The sequence below is a fragment of the Geospiza fortis genome, unplaced genomic scaffold (genome assembly GCF_000277835.1).
Source record: "Geospiza fortis unplaced genomic scaffold, GeoFor_1.0 scaffold195, whole genome shotgun sequence".
Taxonomy (NCBI): Eukaryota; Metazoa; Chordata; class Aves; order Passeriformes; family Thraupidae; genus Geospiza; species Geospiza fortis.
The window spans coordinates 3608044-3630464 of record NW_005054324.1 but is presented as its reverse complement, the minus strand read 5'-3'; the positions used below and the strand labels follow the sequence as shown (position 1 = coordinate 3630464).

At 35.2% G+C, this 22421-nt stretch overlaps 1 protein-coding gene across 12 annotated transcripts in view; it reads left to right on the top strand.

The window, feature by feature from the left end:
• CADPS2 (calcium dependent secretion activator 2) overlaps positions 1-22421 on the top strand; it is a 224060-nt gene that overhangs the window by 153600 nt on the left and 48039 nt on the right. For 3 of the 12 annotated variants that reach the window (XM_031056925.1, XM_031056931.1, XM_031056923.1), the window contains exons 16-20: positions 24-44; positions 10817-10920; positions 12486-12494; positions 14517-14673; positions 21842-21983. In XM_031056925.1, the coding sequence (XP_030912785.1) occupies positions 24-44; positions 10817-10920; positions 12486-12494; positions 14517-14673; positions 21842-21983 (433 nt within the window). Of the gene's footprint in view, positions 1-23; positions 45-10816; positions 10921-12485; positions 12495-14516; positions 14674-21841; positions 21984-22112; positions 22233-22421 lie in introns of all 12 variants that reach the window. The other 9 variants (XM_031056935.1, XM_031056932.1, XM_031056929.1 and 6 more) reach the window with 5 other exon arrangements.

Here is a 22421-nt window from a genome sequence, read left to right as displayed (position 1 = left end):
TTTCCCTATTTTTACTTATTTAGCAACAGCGGAAAAGGACTCAGGTGATTACTATTTGTGTGCATGTCTGCATGTAGTACAGATGTAGTGTGTTGTGTCTGTTATTATTTTTCTTGATTTGAACAATACCAAGATACTGACCGGAACATTTGTAAATATTAAAATTAATTTTGGTGTAGTTTAGTCCATGTATTTACACTTAATACTTAATTATCAACTTACACTTGATACTTAATTATGATGTGCCTATTTATTAGCAGTTTAGCTTTCTGTTTTGGAATATGACTAAGTTGTATTTTCTGTGAAAGGGGCATAACTAAATGATGCAGAAAAGTTTAATTTTGTTAAATTCAAAAACAGTTTGTGTATTTAGAGAAATATAATTTCATAGTCCTCTGCAAAAATTGTATGTTTTGAAACAGAATTGCTCAATTTATTATTGAAGATATTGTTAGGAAAACTAATTTTGTAAAACTGGTTTTACATTTCTCTGATATGGCTTTGTTTAGAGATACATTTCATTTTCTAGGTATAGCTGAGGGTTACATGGAAGGTAGTTCTTTGTGTTCCTAATTTCATGATGATATGGTGTATATTCTCCAATCATACAGGGAGGGGGTTTTGAGTTCCTACATCCCCATATTTAAAAATCATCATACAAAGAGCACAGCTGAAGTAGTATTTGCAGCTGAGTAAAACTGGTTGCATAGAAATATGAGGGATTGTGCATATCTGGACTGTGAAATAGAGCTATGCACTGCTTTGTCTTACCTGACATACATACCCAAAGAAAGATTGATTGTGGTGCTTTTTGGGGTTTCACCAACAATGTCAAACACAGTTATGGGAAGGGGCATTGAGCTGGTAGTACTCTCGTGATGAACTAATTTTCCATCTGGAAAGAAAGACTGGTGTGATAATAACAAAGTTGCATGAAGGTCGTTCAAAGAGAAGCTACTTGCTGATGAGGGGCTTGAAAATTACTAGGAAATTATTAAGACTACTTTTTTAACAACTGTCAAGTAAAATGAAATATAACTGAAGTAAAAAAAATTCCACTGATTTCCAAGACTTCCACTCTTTTTTGTTTAAAAGCTTTAAATGCTCTGTAAATAGGAGATCTTCTGGAATTTTTGAAGAAGAGAGCAGGCAGTGCACTGGTGGAATGGATATTCATGCCACCGTCAGTTAGGGTGGGTTGGGGGGAGCCCACATTGCTCAGATGATCTGCTGACCCCTCCCATCAACAGGAGAGGTTCCTTAGGCAGGGGACTCGGAGTGCTCTGAAGGTCCTTCAGCTTCTCTGTGCAAGGACAATCTCACAGCATCAAATGCAGAACACCCTGAAAAACCTTTCCCTTCTGTTAAGTACCTAAAGCTAGATAGCACAAATATTCCGTTTAATATTTTTATGCCTGTCGGTGTTAAAGAAAATATCTCTTGAAATTAGAAATTCAGAAACAATTAAATGAAGTTAATTGAAAATCATTTGGCTAATTGTAGACATTTTTTTCCTTCCCCGTTTGCACTCCAAAACCTCGCCTGTGCACTTTTATACAATGTATACACTTTTATGCAATGCATACACTTTTATACAATGTGTATCACCTGAAGTACAAATCTTCCTTGTGCCACACACTTGCTAATCTCAGTTTTTCTCAGGCTCTTTATGTAGGAAGCCCAAAACCATTAAGCATCGATGACATAGTTACAGGCACATAAAAAATAAATAAATGAATTGCTGTACCTGATTTTAAATATTTTACATTAGGTTTCTCCATGCTTTGAAAGAAACCATAGCCCTTCTTAATACAGAATAGTGAAGTTGTCCCTTAAGTGACCTGGCAAATAACTAGATTGGAGAATGGATGAGAGGAAAGCCTATTACATATAGTGAATAAATTCACTGTCTGAGTTAGCTGAAGCTAGAGGTTTATAGGCTGCATTTATAATTTAGTTGCTTAATTAAATACCGGTTCTGACTAAAAATGCAAATGAAAATTAATCAAAAACTCAGAAAAAATCATTTTATTGAAAGGAGTAGATAGACTGTATCTACTGGAATGTGTGAAGCACTGGACATATTTATCTGATGCAAAACACAAAGCCACTGAGATGAATCCCAACATGATGACATTTTAGGGCCAAATCCTGCTCCTGTTGCTGTCTCTACCTGGTCTCCTACAGATTTCATAATGAACTTGATGTACAATATGCTTAGCCCTAATACCATATATTGTACTTTTGTGGAAAATGAGAAAAACTGTCTAGATAACTGTTATTTACCTTTTAACTTGTGCACTATATACTGATAATGAAGCTTGAATTTCAGGAGTGTCCTTGTTAGGTAATACAGAGGTGAATATGCAAATTCTTCTTGTTGTGAGAGCCCTTTCTTGGCAGTGTGGTTGCCAGGTTCCCAGGTCTATTCCCCAAGTGCTCTGATTTTCACAGTCTCAGCTGAACAAGTCTCTGAATGTTTTCCCAAAGACAGTGGTTACTTTCTTAATGGCAAACATGGTGGCATAAGCAGCACTTCCATCAAAAATATTTGTTTACAGTCAGGATGACGTTTTACTGAGCATCCCTCATCATTGTACTGTTACGAATATAGAATAGACTTTTTTAACAAAAATTACATTTGCCATGAAAATTATACAGGGTTCAGCATGTCATTCTTTATTACATGTACAGCTGAATTTCTCATGGAGTAGCTAATCTGCTCAGTCAGTGTAATTACCATTATGAAGAGAAGAGCAGGAAACCTACTATTATAATATTGAACTATATCTAAGAACTCTCAAATAATGTCCTGGTAGTTTGCAGCAAGGGTTTATAATTTGTCAAGGATACGAATCACAGCATCAATACATGAAAATCTCTTTTTAAGTGTGACCCATTTTCATTTCAGCATATACTGCCTTTGAGATTTCACTACCTGAAAGTACTTTTTAAATTGTTTTGTGTATGGCATGTATTCCTGTCTTATTCAGTATTTAACTTATATTAACTCTTCCTATAGATAATGTTGAACATAAATGGACCTGCCAGATTCTGAGGCCAGAGACAAACAGCATTCTTCATATGCATTTTGCACACTTCCTGTGAAGAGCCTATAGAAATTTGCATGGCTCCATCACCTGTTTTCTCTCCCTCAAAAAAGATGGCCTTCCTTACACAGACTTCTTATTTTTTACTTATATTTAATACACATCCATACACACAGAGTAATAAAACACATTATTTATTCCTTCTCATACATTAATGTTTTTCCCTCTTAAATTTATTAGAAATCTGAATGGCTGAGGACTAATTAATTCTGCTATTGCTGCTGTTATTGCCTGAGAAAAGACAGAAACTTACACATAAGTACATTTTTCAGCACAGGGGCATTACTTTGCTGTGCAGCTATGAAAGGGATTAAAGTGGTAAATGTCTGTAAAGTAAACAGGGCAGTGTTCATCATTGTCCATGCATATTAATTTCTGAAGCAATAGACAGATTGTAAGCATTTGAATTATAAGTTCAGTTGTCTTTTAACTCACTATTTTTTAAATTCTGTAGTAACTTAGTATACTGGTCTCCTTCTGCCAAACAGTTTGAATAAAAGGAATAAGTTTCATTAAAATTGGAGCAAATAGTTACTCTGAAGTGTACAATTGTTTGAAGACAGATCAGTTGTCATGCCAAAATTTGTTTCTATCAGAAAAACTGCCAAAGGCAGAATAAATGTTAACTCAATACAAGAGAAGGTCAGGAGAAACTCAGAAGTTTGCTGGGGTTTAAGACCTCAATCATTAACATACTCATTACATGCAAGTTTCTAAGGGAAGGGTAGTATGTAAATGCCCTCAAGGCTCAGAAGGATCTGTCTGGCTTAAAAGAGAATAACACTACAAACATTATTGAAGCTGAGAAGGCAAGTGGAGAGAGTCATTGTACGTGGAGAGGACTTGATTTAAGCTCTCCATGGATGTTCATTTCACTGAACAGAAGTGGGTTGCACAGCAGCATAGCACCTTCTTGGTCTCTGTTGTGCAACTAAATGGAAATGAGGATATGGGCAAACATGCCTGATTTCAGTTTTAGACCTGTAAAATAATTCCCAGACTGCATCCTGATACTCCTTTGTAAACATACCCATATCCTCCTTTAACAGTAGGGCTGTCAGCCTTTGTCACTGTGCTTCCCCTTTTCAGTCCCCTGCTGCACCCACAGGAAGGTCATTTCAAGCCCTGTGTGCTGTACAGGTGTATCATCACCTTACAGTTAAATTAGTTCCCAAACTTAAGCATGACAACTTCATCCTGTATCCCAAATGAGGGAGGGATAGTTTCATCCCTCATTAGCATTTCAGCATCTCCAGTTCCTCCATGCCCTATGATGCATTTTTAGACAAGAGTTTAGTACTCATGCAACCTAGGCTTTCATCAGCTTGTCTCAGAGTAGCTGCCTGTTCTTCATTTCTATCATTTCAGGAGTCTTTCTCTATTAAAGTTTGAATTCCATCTTCTTGAACATTGGTGACAAGAACTGTGCGAAGTCACCCCCATTAGATGCCTTGCACTGTGTTAGCAGTGCTGTTGTAGCAGAAACATTTTATCTGATATAGGAAAGGTCTGATGTCTGTATCATGCTTGTGTCACACAACCCTTCTGTGAAAAGTTAATTCAACCCAGTCTTAGAGTTTTGATCATTTTGAGCTGACATGTTCCCAGTTTATAGGAAATGTTGATGGCTGTTCATGTGTCAAAATGTATTGTCCCTTCTTTAACTCTTGAAGGTATTTTGATACATCTCTCTCTCCCATTCTCTGGAATTATCAAATTCTTGTTACTACATCTTTCTATTTCCCACGTTTTACACACTGTCATTGTGCTTCTAATATTTATTCTAAAGTCCCTGGTGAAAATATTAAGGAAGGTAAGATGAATCTTCAAGAAATCTCTCAATAATCATTTTTTTGCACTTTCTCAGCGCTGCTTATTCCCTTTCACTTGAGGCATCTTCTTTATACCCCATACAGTTTCTTTTTTAATCCTCACTTTCTTCAGCTTAACTGGTAGTTTTCCCATGAGGCACAGTATCAAATGCTTCATTAAAGTCAGAATAAATAAGATCTACTGAATTTCTTTTATACAAAAATATCCTATCTAAAATTGCACCAGTCTAGTTCAACACTTTGCAAATCTGTGGTTTATTTTCTTTTATTTTCTGTTCATTTTATGTCCTCAATTAGTAATTTCTTCAAATTTTGTTTCAGTTAATAATTTTCAACATCTCTTTTCCCTTCACCTTGCCTGCCAGCATTAGATTTTTTGTTTTCATTTTTCAGTAAGGCTCCAAAATTTAGAATCTTAAAATATTCTGGTTTTTTAAAAATACTTTTTACTAAGTCTGTATTTTTAAGTGCCAGTTTTCTCTCCATCTGATAGGTGAGTTATTATTCTGTCCAGTTCTCTTTATTCATGAAGCCTTGCAGTTTGGCATGTTTGTTATCTCTGAGTTTTATTCTACAGTATCAGGAAGTGCTGAGAATATTAGTTCTTTCCCCCTTTGAAGTGAAATTAGAAGTGAGAAAAAGAAGGAAAATACCAACTGCTTGTATCTGTGTTGCCAAAATCAGAATACAAAAACATCTTATATTAAATGCTTTGATGATCAGCTGGCAAAAAATGAGATTTTTCTTCTGCTTTTACCTTTTTGATTTTGTTATTTTTATGCTTTTTGATGAGCCAAGATTCCCTTTAGAAAACAAAACGAAACAAAACAAAAACATGTGATTGCCTCATGAAGGTAATTCCATTGAATACTATGATAAATTTTAAAAAACAGAAAAAATTGGAGCATGACACACTTAAGAAATGGTAGGTCATGGAGTAGGAGATGTGAACTTGAACTTTTTATAAATCTCACAATCTTTCTGTATTTAGCTAATAAGGGTAATTACTTTTAATTTTTCTGCTAGAATTTAAAATGCTATTGAAATAGTAGAAAGCAATTATGGAAAGACTGGTTTCAGCTTCATAATTAAAGCTAAATTCCACTATTTGTATAAGGCTGGATTTTTTTTTTTTATATAAAAAATACAAAATGTCCTTCCAGATCTACCTCCTTACTTTTTCATGCAGAATTAATTCTTTGACAAATTGCACAAAAATTCAGCGCAGTGAAATCTAAATTATCTGTGGGTCAATTATACCAGTTTTGGGTTAACACTTCAGAGTCAGTTCAGGTTTAGTGACATACTAGCTTCAAGCAATCTTGCAGGTTTCCCATGTTAAAAAGACCAAATGAATGGGCCCTGCTGGAGCAGAGTTGGCTCCATAAAGCTCAAATGAGGCTGTGTCTGTATTATCAATTACATTGTGTCCTGCTTTACTGTAAGCCCACTGAGGCTGTGATTTTGGAGCTTCTCAGCATACTTGCCTTTTTTTCAATACCTCTGCCTGGAGATGGGTTGGCTTTCCTGAGACACTGGTTCTGGACATGCTTTTTGGAAGAAAAGGGGCAGGATGAAATATGAGGCAGGGAAGACCAGTAAGGGATATGTGCTGTGTCACTGAGGGGGAGACTGGCAGGCCAGAGTCAGGAGTCTCCTTGCTGCATTTTATTCGTAACCAAGAAAAAAAATGCCACTCTAATGAGCAGATTCCTGTGTGCAGCAAATGTCAATGAGAAATTAATCACACATGTTTAACAGCTTACATGCTGGGGAGAAAATGAGAGAGGTGAATTGTGCATTTGTCTTCAAGGATGTCTTCAACTCTCTTGTGGGAAGAAAGCTTAAGGTAGGTTTTAGACACACTGTTGTTAGGTTTTAGACATCTTGATTTTCTCAAAAAGGAGGACTGGGGAGAAGTTCCCTGACCTGTGTGTTGCAGGAGGTGAGACTGGATGATCTGACAGTCCCTTGTGGCCCGAGGCTCCGTTGGTTCATGAAGCAGTCACTTTTTCATTTCAGCAGTGCTTCACTCAGTTAACTTAGCTCATTTAACAATATTGCTTGGTACCTGTGTGACTCACTGGTAATGCATACTTGAGAAAACATCAATTATTTGCAAAGCCTGGTTTGCTTTTTCATTTTGGCAGGATGTGAAGCTGGAAACAGATGATTGATGGCTTTTTCTGTTTATTTTCTAAAAGATGTCAAGCAGCATATTTACTGACTTGACTCCTGCTGCAACTTGTTAGTTTGAACAGTGTAAACACATCTTAACAACCTTTAGTAATTGTGGGAAGAAAGACATCATGAATATAATGAAAACTGACAGCACTGATTTCCATTTCTGTAATGCCTTTATGCTTACAAAGACAAGCACAGTATTTGGCTCAGGTGTTTTGAAGGGTCTAAAATTTCCAAATAAGAATTTATTGCTACTCATATTTCATATACACTAATATACACTATATTTCAAATACACTTGGCTAAAAAAAATTCTTTCTTTATTTCTCAAATTACTTCATAGCCCCTTATGTATATACACATGTAACTGGTGGATATCCATAAGATATATTCCCTAGAATTTGAAAGGTGTTTAGTTACACAGAAAAATGGCTAGGTGGTGTGGTAACTTATATATGGAAAAGGAGGCTTTACATGAAGCTTAAGTGAAATGTAGGGAAGTCTATATCATGCCAAAGAAATAGCATGTACTGATTTATACTGTGAATAAGTAAACAAAAAAATTAAGAGAGATTTGTCCAAGGATACAGACTGAGTACAATTCTCTGCCACCTTTTCTTAAGAACAGATCTTCTAAGAAAATAATGACTTTTAAAATATTGTGAAAAGCTAGAAAAATTAAGGGTAATTTGCAAATATTTAGCTTGTAATAAATAGTTTCAGTGTAAACTAGTAAATAGCATGGTGAGTTTTATGGAAACATGAAATTGGAATTGATTCACTCTAGTATAGCCCACATTTTTAGTCATTCCTGCCATGAAACGTCAATTGGAAACCTGCCATACTCAATTCAAAAGTGTATTTACATTTTCATACTCTTTTTCCTCCTAAACATGCTAATCCTATTGAAAAAAACTGGTCCTGAACATTAGTCCCACAATGACTGAAAACTTTAAAATGTCTAGTTTAAATCATTTGTCATGACTGATCTATTCTTCTGCCAGCATCATCCCTGATCAAAGGTAGGTCCTGTGCTTCCACTTCGGGAACACTGAATTCCTACATTGCCTGTGTGTGAACATTTCTGAACCTCACTTTCATCCTTCATTTTATTAGGCTTATGATGCCTTTCAGACAAACACAAAAAAAAAAAACCTCCTTTTCTTTTCTGATCAAAATCCATCACTTCAGCACAGATGACCAGAACTGTATTTCCTTAATGCCTTGTTCAATGTAATTGGTACTTGCCTGAGACCATATTTCTCTTCACTGTGATCTTATCACAGTGGTGAAGCAAGATAATCTCACAGTTAGGTGGTAAATCTTTTTTCTCCTGCTCTCCCCAGTGATAATGATATCTGTTCAACAGCCATTTTTAGGCCATCTTTAGCTAATTTTAAGTGTGGAATAAGTGAATTTATTCCAGAGCAAAAATGCAACAGGAGATTCAAGATAATTATGAGAATTACTTTCTTAATAATGTAGAGGAGCCCTTATAGGATAGGATTTCTGAATATTTTACAGTTTATTTAGTTTCATTAGGAATGTATGCAATTATGCATGCAATTATTTTGTTTACTTGGTAAGTGGTGAGGTAATGAAGATCAGGCTGAGTTTGCAATAAAATGAGTTGTTTATGCTGAAATCAGATGTTCCAGTCATGCTCTCTGTTAATATCACTGGTTTATTCCTAAGACTCATTAACATCAGTGACACTGCTAGTGATGTATATTATCTGTATGAATTGTACTTGCTATATGTTCAGGGGGGGGAGGACACTGACCACCAGGAGAAAGAGCAATTTCAGTCCAGGATAAGTGTAGAAACCACTGGTTTAGTCTGAATCCAACAGTAGTCTTTATAATATAAAACCTAAATAATAGGCACTTGGCTGATCCTTGCTAATCTCTCTTGATTCAATATGTTTGTTGTTAAATTCATGTCATCATTGTACAGTATAGGAATCTTGAAGGCAATACAGTACAGTCTTAAAAACAGTGATCCTGGCATTATGAATGTATTTTTTTGCCTTGTGTGTGCTTTGTGCTTGACCCATGTTCCTACACTAACTCTTTCTTGAACTAAATTCTGGTTTTAGAAAAAAAAAGTGTTTTAACATATCTGGTTATGTGGTCTCTTCTAATAAGTTTTGAAAAAATTCTTTGTAGTTGCTTCAATAACTAGTTTTCCTGCTTAGTTTTTGCATGAAAACAATGTGGGGTATTAGTCACTTTGAAGTAGGTGTTTGCTGGAGATTTTAATCCAGTGTTTCTTCAAAATTGCATCAAAGCTCTATATTTCATTGCTGTAATATGCATTAATGTGTTAGTGCTGGAGAACTAGACAGGGTCACCTGCCTTTAAAATGTCTGCATGTTGCTTTGACTTGCTAGAAATGTCAAGTGTTGAAAATACTTATTGCATGCATATTGATATTCTTACTAAGACCAAGGAGATTTTGTGAATTGTTTCATTAATCTGCTAATGATCTATGTAATGATGAATGCAAAGTGGGAAGGAAATGTCACAGAATTTTCTGCATATGAAGATGTGTATTCACATGATTTGCTATCCATGTGATCCATAAATTTGCACAAAAAATGAGAAAATAGAATTCCTGAAACCCTCACTGGCCTTGTTATCAGCTTTATAAGTTCTCTGCAAATCTGGTTAATGTGACCATACATTTATGCTTAGCAACAAGAGCGTTTTAAGTAAACAAGCTCTAATAGCGAATGCTGAAGATATCCCTAATGATGCAGATTATGTAGTTGGACAAGTTACTTTTACTGATTAAAATGTTTGTAAAAAAATTCTGTTGGACTCTTCCCTTATCTCCTGTGATTCTTCCTGAAATCTAGTGCTATGATTTTTAATTGCAGGCTAATTGTTTAATTTCCCATAAGTATTTTAGTTACATTTGGTTTACCTTTGTTGTTTCCTTTCTTTTTGAAGTCCTCTGAGTAGAGTAAGTGAACCTCATGTAATTTGTAACTTTTGCATTTGTACTTCTTTTAGTTGGAATTTTTAGTAGGCTTGTGTTAATTCTGTTACAAGATCCTTATTTCATAATGCTACTTTTCACTGTGGTACTGAAAAGAATTCAGATTCACCTTTACTGATGAACAGAAAATTAGTTATTTGAAGAATTAGTTACTAGAAATTAGTTGTATGAATTATTTTGGTTTGCATTTTTCTTATTTTTAAATATGCCTAAAATGGAATGTCTTCTTTTAAATAAACATTTGTAATTTTTGGCTGCTGCAAAAGGTATGAATTTTGCTGATGACAGTAATGAGTCAGCTGGTGAGAAGACATTGTACTGATAATAACTAAAAAGGTCTCCACTATCTGCTGTCTTTGTATATATGGTCTTGAAGAGAAAAAGAACTTCCTTATTGCAAAAGTTGAGCATCCAATACACTGATACACCTGTTATTTCTCACATCTTAAATCAGATAGTGTTTACAGTGACCACTGATGCTCTTGTGAATTATTTTCTCTTTTTAGTAATCTGGACATTCAGCTCTGTTTATGTGTTTTAAATCATTATCCTTAACACTTGAAATTTCTTTTACTTTAGAAATTTGTCAGTTTGCAGCATTCCCATTAGTTTCTGACATAATTTTCTCTTACTGTAAATAATATTTGTAACTAAAACAATTTTGGTTTACATTTTATATTCATATAGAGACTATGAATCAAGCAACACCCGCAAGAAAACTGGAGGAGGTTCTTCACCTTGCAGAACTCTGTATCGAAGTATTGCAGCAAAACGAAGAGCATCATTCAGAGGTGAGGCTGTAATTGCATTTGCTGCAGAGAATGGTTTGTTCCTGGATTTACGCTCCTCTGATGCGAAGCAAGTCTGTCAAGAAACATTTTAGTTTTCCTTTCTGACATATGTTTAAGGCAGTTCACATTTACAGAGGAATCAGAGACTTGAAGCTTATGTGAAGTGAAGTGAAATAAAACTCTACTTCAATTCACTTGAATGAACTGTAGGTTTAGAAGTTAAAATTAAAGAGCATAAAAAAGAGAAAGCATCTTTGTGCTGGAGGTGCTGAAATGGTATGGAAAACATTCATAGCCTTATACAGTTTTTCCTTCCAACTTTTCACCTGATGGTCAAAATAGAAAGAAAATATAACTGAATGCTGGTTTTCATCACGCTATATAAATCTAGATTATGTATAAGAAAATAATGATAGGTATAATAATCTCATTGCTATTGCTCTTCTGTTGATTTAAAAAGTATGCTCTTAAGCTTGTGCTTTTAAAAATGGCATTGTAAGGTAGAAGAAATAAAATAAAACAATTTTATGTTTCTTACTTTCACATCTTTTGCTTCATGATATAGAAACCACAACAGCTAGAATTCTAGCACCTCTTATGTCAAGGAATTACAAAACTTAACTTGCCAAGAAACACTTGTATATATTATTGAAATTTAATTAATAAATACAGTTTTCTAAGGTTTAGGAAATTGTTTTTAAAATTTTCTCAAAAAACTCAATAAATATTTTTTTAAAATATGCGAATGGATAAACATTATCTAGAATATATAGTTATAAAATATGATCATTCAAAACATCTGGTTTTATATCACACTATGGAATCTGGTTTTTAGCTTACATCTGTCATGTGTGAACTTGTTATAGATGTTTTATCATATACTGAAGAAACATCTGTTTTGATGACTTGAAATTAATTCCCTGGAGGTCCTGTTCTACACTACTGCTGCCACTGTGTTACAGTGTAATGATTTCTTAATAAAATGTATATATTGTTGTCTTTGTCTTTTGAGGACCTGCATGACTGTAAGAAAATTGGACTTCTGTGCAAAAGAACACAGAAACAAAAGCCAGATCAAATCATGCATATATGATTAAGCATCTCTGTTCAAAGATTGCATTCTATACTACTTATTTGCAGTCAGAGATGTGGTGTTTTTCAGAAGGATAAGTATATTGCATGTGCCTTCAGAAAAATTTATTCAGCAAAAGTTTGCAATCTAATCTAAGGTACCTTGAAAAGAAAAAAGCTAATGCTAAGGTTATTTTCCCCTTCCTTCATTCATGTAATACATGTTCAATTTCACTGAAATTTTTAGGGCATAAAGAATTTCAGTATTAAATTATATCTGAGAAAGATTGCCAAATTATACATTCCCTACTCAAAGCTGAATATTAAGTAAGGAGACTTCACATCATAATGTTACGCAAATGTTCAGTGTTTTATGCTACAGTTAACAAATAGTATCAGTAATCTGCAAAATAATATATCACATTTTTTAATACTAGATTTTTTTTTCTTTTTTTTTAATTCATAACATTTACAAATTTCGGGGATTCCCAAAGGGAAGAGAGGTACGTGATTCCTGATGAACTTAGCATTGTTTTGCTCTGCTCATAGCATGGAACTGTGCATTGAACATGTAGCATAAAATGTTTTGATGATTTCTGGTGTTGCATAGCCACATTTATGTGCCTTCTAGAATCTAAGAACTCCATTCTTCCTTTAATGCAGGCAATGTTTCTGTTCTCCTAGAATGTGTGCCACCAATTGCAAATTGCTTTTAGCCTATTATTATCCATAGCAACTGTGCTGTTACATTTACCTTTAACTTTTTTTTTCTATTCTTCTCTCTTGCTGCCCAAGTAATGATGCATAGCTCTTGAGAGAGAATCAGAAGAATTTCTGTCTGGGTTCGAAATGTCATTTACAACAAAGAAGAAAATGGAGAGAAAATGTGCTCATTTTCGAGTTTTGGTTTTGTTTTGTTTTGAAATTTTGGCAATATTTTCTGAAAAGAGTTTTGTTTGCTTAGAAGGGTCCCCTGCCGGTGCCAATATACTTTTTTTTTTTTGTGTAGTTATTTTCTAGAGTAAGGAAAGGAGCTGTTCCTTTAATTAACTCCTACTTAAACAGGTTCATTAAGGAATTTCTTCCAATTTAATGAAACTGAGAGACTCCATTTCAAACTCTTGCCAAAGTTTTTGAAGCCTCACCTCTCCTCCTCACTATGGTGTCAGTTGTCATCCTTCAGTCCTACCACTGGAACACACAAAGTACTTTTCAGTAATAGGAGGAGATGCTCAGCATTTCTTTAAAACTTTTGCCAATTCATCATTTCTCCATTTGCCCCGTGCCAGAAAGAACTATGGGCAGTCATCAGAAATCCATGATGCAAAAACACATTTGTAGACCACTTTACAGAGGTTGTCTTTTATTTGATGCCTTTCAGACCTGACTACATTAAGTCTACACCACCCAGGGCTTGCATTTTGTAAATGCAAGTGAAAATTTCTCTGAATTTATTTGAAGCTGGGGGGGCTAGCTCTTGTGTAGATCAAGCTACCTATGTTCCATGCTGGCAACTCAAAAATATTCAAAATTATATATTCAAAAAGAGTGGCATAAGTTTGACAGCAATGACATCTTCCTGTGTTGCACGTGTAGGCATTTCTCACTGTGATATGTTCCTAGAAACCCTGAGCAAAACACTCAGCAGGATTCAATGTTCATCCTGTTTCATAAACTCCCTCCACTCCCTCCATCCTTAACTCCAGGATCACAGAGCTCCCCCTGATCAATGCTCAGCTCCAATACTGGCATTTTAAAGCCTAGGTTTATGTGCTGGTAAAAAGGTACAATAGTTATATGTCTTTAATGAAGAGCTGGGTTTATTGCTGATGATATTTTTCACAGATTCCTTGTCTTCTTTAAGGATTGCCTAAGAATATAAATTTTTGACAGAGAAAACAGTTCCAACATGTTAAGTTACTGATAATGAGTATAGACATTAATGAACTTCTACAGATTTATAGCATTTGCTCAAGGAAAATTGATGTCTTCCTCAGAAGAAGCTGACATCTTTAAGGCAAAAATAGGAATTAAAATCACTCTCTAGCTGTTAAAAAAATCCCTCAGACTTCAAGGAATAAAATTTTACAATAAACCATCCTTTTTGATTACCAAATGAATGTAAAATATATTCCAAAATATTTATTTTAAAAATAAATTCATCTGCTCTAGAATTTAATGAAATCAAAGGAAACATATACAGTCATTTTTTCCAGAGTAAGGCCTTCATGCTTTTCTTTGCTCTCTGGGAAAAAAAGGCATTTATATTCTCTTTTTTTTTTTTTTTTTGGTGTTATATTTTTATTCTGATCATATCACTTTTCCCACAATAATCTGTTTGATTTCTTCCTTTTTTTTTTGATGCAAAATTTTATAAAATATTTTCACATTTTTCACTTGGCCCATTCTTCCTCCCCATATGAGACAGGACGTGACGTGACGTACTCAGGTGTGTTCTGCCACAGACAGAGCACATCTCTTGGCTTTGGCTCGTGTTTAGTAATTTTATTTTGTCATGTTTGCAGGCATTCGCTTGGTGGCCAGAACTGTTGGCTGAGCATGCAGAGAAGTTTTTGTCTCTGTATTCTGTTGACATGGATTCAGCACTTGAGGCACAGCCACAAGACTCCTGGGACAGCTTCCCACTTTTCCAGCTGCTGAATAATGCCCTCAGAAATGACAGTAAGATCCTAATTTTTTTATTATATACTGTTTTTGTAAGATTTTTCAATGTACCCACACCTTAGAAATGTGTTTCCAAACAGGATAATGCTCAAAATAAAAGTGACAGTGCCTGTTTTACATGTCCTGGTGTTCCATTTCCTGCAAGCTGAGCAGTTTCTCTCTATCCTTGCACCATTTCACTCCTTATTCCTTATTCCTTATTACCACTTGGTATTCACAAATTACTCAATTTTCAATCAATTATGTGCAAGTAGTATAAGAGGTATTGCTAGTTTGCATTTAATCTATATCACTTAAATAAAGTTGTCATTTATATTTACTTCTAAGCCTTCTAAACTACTTTCACATTAGTTATGTCTGTAAAGGTATAGTAGTGTTAGCATGGATAGAATAAAATACACACAACAAATGTTCTGTTTGGATCCTTTGTTGGGCAAACTGCAACTTCAGAAACTTATTAAAATCACCATGATGGTAATTGAGAAGGTTGCTGAAAAGGGTGCAGGAATTTTTCAATCTTGCTGCAGATCTCAGAAGAGCTGGGCTCCTGAAAGGTGGATTGTGCACTACTTTAAGTGGTGTCCCATCATCTAAAATCCAGATTAAAAACCTGAAGCCTGTATTCAGATGGGATATTCAGCCTGTTTTCCTACCATCGTACATTTTCAGTTAAGGAAGCACATCTCTAGTTGTGATGTTACAATTCTTTGGTAAGAATTCTTTGGTGTCTAAAACAATTCTTTGGTTTCTGAAAACTGTGTAGGTATTTTGAAGCAGTCTTAGAAGAAGGATTTGTGACACCAGTTTTAACTTTATTGTTGTGTCATTTGTGTTCATTTGAACTTTCGTTCCAACCTGAGAGAAGTGTTAGGAACAAACGAGGGTTGTCCTCCCATGCAAGAGATTGCTAATAGGCTGCTGTTTTTTCTTTCCTTAAAAGATTAAATTGATAATAATGCCAAATTACTAGAATAGGCTTAATTTAGAAAGACATTTTATGAAAACTTCCATGTTAAAGCAACTCTTACAAATATTGTAAAACTGTAACTGAAGGACATGAAACAACTGTTGTATGAAATATCACACCTGTATACCAATTTCAGTAATTCCCTAATGGTAATAGATATATTAAATGACAGTTTCTGGCAGGTGAAAACCATCTGGAAAAATACACACTTTTTCTTTTTCCAGAACTACTGGAAAGAAACCATGGCAATTAGTCACCTGTTAATCAGTGGACATGTTAGCAAGTGGCAAGTGACCGTTCTACCAAGAAGTGATTCCCAAGTGGAACATTCCTCAGTGCTTATTCTTTAATTAACAGCCTTTTCACCTTTTAACTGCATTAAAAACATTAGCAAGAGCTTCCCATGCTTATATAATAAATGTTACAGTCTTCCAAGGTAAAATAAATAATTCTGACTTTAACCCTAAGTGAAAATCTTTTCCTGAAAACTATCACCTTCATAAAGATATATTTAGGAAAAAAAATCTAAAAAGGGAAAAACTGGAATGTGGTCTCATGAGGATAAAAAGGCTAGTGTTAATAATTAACAAGGAGAGTGAAGTGGAGTAAATTAGCCATAATAGAGCCCACAGTGACTGGCAAAGTCACCTCTCATTATCAAAAAACTCATTAGGAAATGAAGAGGTGGAAATCCCACTGGGTTATTCTCACTCTCTGGCTATATCAGAGATTACTTTTCAGACTTCTTTCAAATGAAGAACAGTTAGGTCACCATATTGCATATTAGGTTAATCTTCACTGAAATTTGGAGGACTGACACCTGCATGTTATTCTATCTTCAGAGCATTAAATGAGCTCTAAATCTTTGGTGCATGAATCAGTTTTCACATAAACCTGACATGAGAGAACTCCTAACAATAAAGAAACAATCTTACATTTTACAGCATTAAAGAAAACTTGCATGTAAAACTATTTTTACAACTACATAACTGAAGTATAATAAAAAAACCTGTGAGATAATGAAAATTCATATTCAAATAATACTGAAGGTGCTATTTTACACAGTGTAAAAAACATTGTGCAAGATTCAAGGCAAATACTTTAAAGTCAGCATTCAATTAACAATGAGAAAAAATGCATTTTCCAGTATGGTGTATTATCTTTTATGGAGAGAGGGGAGGATGGGGAAGTCCTGACTGAAGCTTCTCATTTTTTTCATGAAAGAGTCCATTTTTAAGACTCTCCTTTTTTTCTGCTCTTATTCCACAAGAAGTGTACGTCAGTGATTGCATTCCCATTTGGTCTAACTGAAAAACTTTAAAAAATAGAGGGAGGGAGGAGGATGATCTTCCCATCTTGTAAAATATTTCAGCTGTTCTGTTGAGAGAACAGCACTCATGAGAACATCTAACTGCTAACATCTAACATCTCTCTGCTAACTACAAAAAGTGAATTAAAAATTATATTCACTGTGGAGATGAATAATAGATTGAAGATAAATTTCTTGTGTTTTTTCAAATTGTAAATATTTGAAAAAAATATTATAACTGCTTTTATAGTATACATTGTAATGATCTCCAGAGTTGTTATTGTGCACAATGATGCCTGACTCTGTAAAGCTTTGCAGACTGTACACCAATAGAGTACTCAACATCTCTCTAGGACAGCAAAATTATTTTTTACAAAATTAGATATTCATAAAGGGAAGAAGAACATAGTTGTCCCAGGATTGTGTCTTATTTTCTGTAATGACCATGTTACTTTTTTTCCACAGAGCCTATAAGTTATGTTTGAAGGGGCCTAGTTTAGAGGGCAATTTACATCCTATAGTTATTTAATTATTCAGATTAAACTTGTTTTTAGTCCCCAAAAGAGAGATGTATTAATTCCTCTTCATTTAACATGGTGTGAGAGATGTTTTTTAGTGGCATATGCCTAGTTAGATGAAGTGTCTACATATTTTGCTTGTTATAGAGGTTTTCCAACTCTATATTCAGTATTCTGATGATTTTCTTACCAAGTTTTCCCTGCAAGTGTCACTAACTGACACTTTGTCCTGTGCTATTGCTCAGCATTATTGCATTGCTGCAAGTGTCACTAACTGACACTTTGTCCTCAGCATTATTGCATTGCTACCTTGGCATGAACCATTCAAAACCAGGAGTATTATAAAGGTGACTCATAATCTTCATTCTCCTTCAAGTGTTACTCAGTGGAATGTCTGTGCACCTGCTCTAACTCTGCCACAGTCTGCTCTAAAGGGCAGAGTCTGATGAAGCTGATATAGAAAAAGCAGCATATTGAGCCTTAGCCTTTTGAAAGCCATTGCCATAATTATGGTTATTGACTTCAAACAGGAATTCTCTGATACACTTTTTTCCACTATTGTTGCTAGTAGCAGAGTGGCAAGCACCAAACACAGAATCATCACCTTCCTGCTTTGTTACAGACTGTGTACCACTCTTGGACTAGAATTTATGTAAAACATTGTACCCTATCTTAAACTAGAGGGTAGAGTTAGAAAACAACTTGGATTTAAGGTAATCAGAGCAAACTGTATACCCACCCCAATACCTCAAACCTTACACTTCTCATTCATTGTAGAGGCTATCTTTTCTCAGATCAGGGACTCAGTCCTATTAGAAACTGCTTTGAAATCATAACCTGCCTTCAGATAACAGCTACGTGTCTTGGTTTCTGATACCGAGAGTTAACTCAAGCTGCATTATTCCTTTCCAGAATATCCAATAATAATTTTTCCTAATGGGACTTTTAATTGTGTAAATAGTAAATTGTGCTATAACCTGTTTATGTCACTCTATCTTGTAAATATCAAATAAATTTTAACCTTGCTTTCACAAAGCAAACTTTTAAATTTCACTTTTAAAATATTTTTTATATGTAAGAATACAAGATAATTTCCATATAATTGGGACACTTGCAATTTTTGCTGCAATTTAACTAGTTGATTAAGAAATTCTCTGTGGAGGCAGAATATAAACAGCAAATGAACAGGAATATAAACTTTCTTTTCACATGTCATTGGTTGAGTTTCAAATGCTAGAAATATTATCTAGATCCTCAAGGATATTTCCTTCTTGAAATATACTCTTTCTTATTTTGGATTTTAAAATATTCCAGAAAATTCAGGTTATCTTTTCAGTAGAATCTGATTAAGCACAGGATAATTACAGACTCTCTGACAAAGTAATAGTTTTGTCAAGGGAAAGGAGACTCATGTTAATCTGTGTCATGCTTGCCTGCCTTGGCTTCTGCAGAAGCTCTTGAGGACAGCATGACATGCTGACTCCAGGAAAGCTCCTGAGATGTGCCTGTATTAGTAAAAGCCATAGAAGCCTCTCTGCTTCTGTGGTACACAGGCACAGCAGATTCATTTCCTACTGTCAGAGATGAAACCTCATTCCAGTACTGAATGACTAGACTTTAGAATAATCTCTGATATTTTCTTGTAAGATTTTAATACATTTCAGCTAATGTATTTCCTAATATGGAAAAAATATAATAATTTTCTTCTTCAACTTCAATATTTCAAGAATATCTAGTTCAGGGTTCTGTTTCTATTCCCATAATGTGCTTTCCTTTAATATTGCCTACGCATTACCTTGCTCTGGCATAGGCTTTCATCTTATTGTTGCTTGTGTGAATGTGCATGGCTCATATGATGGCTCATTTGAAGAGGCTGTGAGGTGTCTATATTTAAAAGACAATGGAGAATTAAGCTACGTAGCTTTGAAGACAAGTGGTAGTTGAGGGATCTGAAGCATGGCATTTCCTCAAGGATCTCTTGTTTCCCATCTGCTTTGATGCCTTTTGGCAAGATCAATTTTAGTCATAGGATAGAGTGCCATGAGTCTGATGATGATACTCAGCTATATCACTTATCTCTGTGCTCTGAGTTCTTTCCCTGCCCTGCATTAATCCTTGATGGAGATCTCCAGATGGGTTAATCAGAGCTGCCAAGTCCTGAACCCTGGGAAAGCAGAATGCTCATGGAGCTGTTGATCCAAGACAGTTCTCTTGTGGCTGTGTACCCACATACAGAGGGAGTTCCATGGAGGTGAAGTGACAATAAGTCTTGGCATAATTTTGGAAAATTTCACTTCCCTGTAAAGACTGGTGTCATGATGTTAGGCAAATGATTCAGCTTTTGAAGTGGAACACCTTTATTGACTGTGACTTCTTAAAATTTCATGCTGGCTTCAAAATAACAAGTCACCTTCCTGCCCATGAGGCTTCATTACTGTAATTCCCAGAGCAGTGCTTGTAGCAGAGCATTTCTGCAGTGTGCTCAGAAAACACTAAACTACAAGCTTATCCCTTCAAGTAACTGTGATTGCCTGATTAATTACAGTTCTTCAGTGGTTCACTATAAAGCAGCAAGTTGATTTAATTGGCACAGTTGTATTCTTGCTGTTATTTTTCAGCTCAAAATTGCCTTGAAAACTCAGTCTAATATGCAAATGGATACCAGCAACCTTTTGTTTCTCAAAGGCAGTGCTCATCAGCTATTTACTGTGCAACCTTTGTAATATCCAAATCCTCCTCAGTCATTTCTGTTGCTGGTGAAAGTTGCTGTAGTTTTAAGATATATAAGACAATTATAAATAGAGAAAAATAACACTGTTTTGAATTCCTGATATATAAATAATAAGCCAGAACTAACTAGTTAACAATTATTTTGAGGAGCAGTGTAAATAATGGATCATGTTTGTAATGGACTCACAGGTACTCTCAAGGGTGGATTCTCAGGTGTTTAATAAAGAGATGATCCTACACCTCTGCCTTTTTCTCAGTGGAAACCCTAATAATCTCTGCCTGCTAGCTAGCTGCCTGTTTTTATAAAACTTCATGTATCTGGTACCTCCACCCCTGTGTCTAAAGTGATTGGAAATTAGCTGAAAGTTTCAAAATTCTTAGCAAGATAGGCAATTACACAAAACCAGATAGCTGATCACATAATATTGTTTCCTCAGGTAAAGGTGATTGATACAATATTTCCTATTACTCTACAAGGATGTTGTCAAGAAAATAATTTTTTGCTTTCAGGTCATTTTATTGAAGGAAAAAAGTAAAATGGTGTCCAGACATTCAGCAACAAGGGCACTCCTTGCAGTTCAAGTAGCAACAGGGGACAGAAACTTGACGCCACATTTGCCCCAGAGTCTCCATCTCTCCCAAGTTCAGTTTGGACTGGACATCATTCAGGAATGGAAGGCAAAGTAGTTTCTGGAAGTTATAGAAATTATTCTGACATGTTAGACATGGAGTGGCATTGGTAGTAGAACAAAAGGGATTGTAATTTTAAAGGATTGTGTCCACGGTGAGCTCTGTGATCCAGGCTTTTCTTCTTAGGAAGAGGAGGAAGCCTCCTCAAAATGTGGTTTTGGTGCCCATCCAATTATACAAGAAGACTGTATGCTGGAATAGGTGGGAGGAGAAACCCACAAAAGAATTTAAAACAACAGAACACGGACAAGAGAAAACAAAGGTTGGCAAGGTCATGAAAATTTTTCTCTGTGTCTGAGCTTCTATGATTTCCTTATGCACATGGGAATACTCTCATAGGTTCTTATAACAGTGCTAGATTAAAGAGTGAACACAGACACATTCAAAACATGAAACATATTCTCTTGGTGGGACAGGACATTAGTGTGCTAAGAGTTAGCATTTGCTGAGAGAGCACTTCAGCAAATACAGAGACAAGCAGGGGTGATGGCAAAATAATTTTCAGATTTTGAGCATGTTCAGTTTGCATGTGTATGCAGTTTTTCCTGTGGTAAGTCCCATCTGTGAAGTAGGTAATATTCTACTGCTTATTAATGGCATTCAAATGCCTTTTTTTCCTTTGTTCAGGTATTTTTGTCCTGTCTTGGTGTAGAAGTCATGAACAAAATTGCAAATCTTTAGATTCAGCAAAGCATATTATTAATTTTAAGGAGATGCAAAAGGGTTCTGGTTCAGTAAAGAATTTCTGTATATACCTACTTTTCATTACACTGACAATTTGAAATGTACTACACTGTCCTTATGGAACACTTCATTTATCTTTCCTGAACTGTATTTCCTACAAAGCTAGATCTTATTCTTATAATGCCTTTGTGTACTAAAAGATTTGAAGGTACACTTCTTCCTGTAACAAAAGGTCTGACATTTTTGTCTCTTGTTTGCTTTTTAAAGCACTTTTGTGCAATGGAAAGTTTCACAAGCACTTGCAAGAAGTTTTTGTTCCCATGGTCGTCCGCTACATTGATCTCATGGAATCATCAATTGCTCAGTCCATTCACAGAGGTCTTGAACAAGAGTCATGGCAACCTGTCAAGTAAGTGCTTTTTACAAAATCTGAACAAAGCACCTGCTTATAGCTTTCTGTCTAATAAGGGGTTCTCCCCTGTTGTCTTCTAAATATTCTATTTTTTATTGTATTCCTACATTGTTTATTTCTTCACAGGAGCATCACCAACAGTCTTCCTAATGTAGCTCTTCCAAAAGTTCCAAGTTTGCCTGTTAATCTTCCACAAATACCTAGCTTTACTACACCAACCTGGATGACTTCTTTGTATGACTCCACGTGTGTATTCTTCAATAACTTTCTGACTGTATGTCAGCTCTGCATGGCCTTGCTAGTGTTCTGTGCAGCTGTATTTGGATTGCATGGTGTTTATCTTCTCTTAGTTGGAAATTGTTGTTTCTTGGGAGTGAGCCCAGCATGGACTGTTAGTGAGTTGCACTTTCTAGTGCATTAAAATGTAGCAGTCTT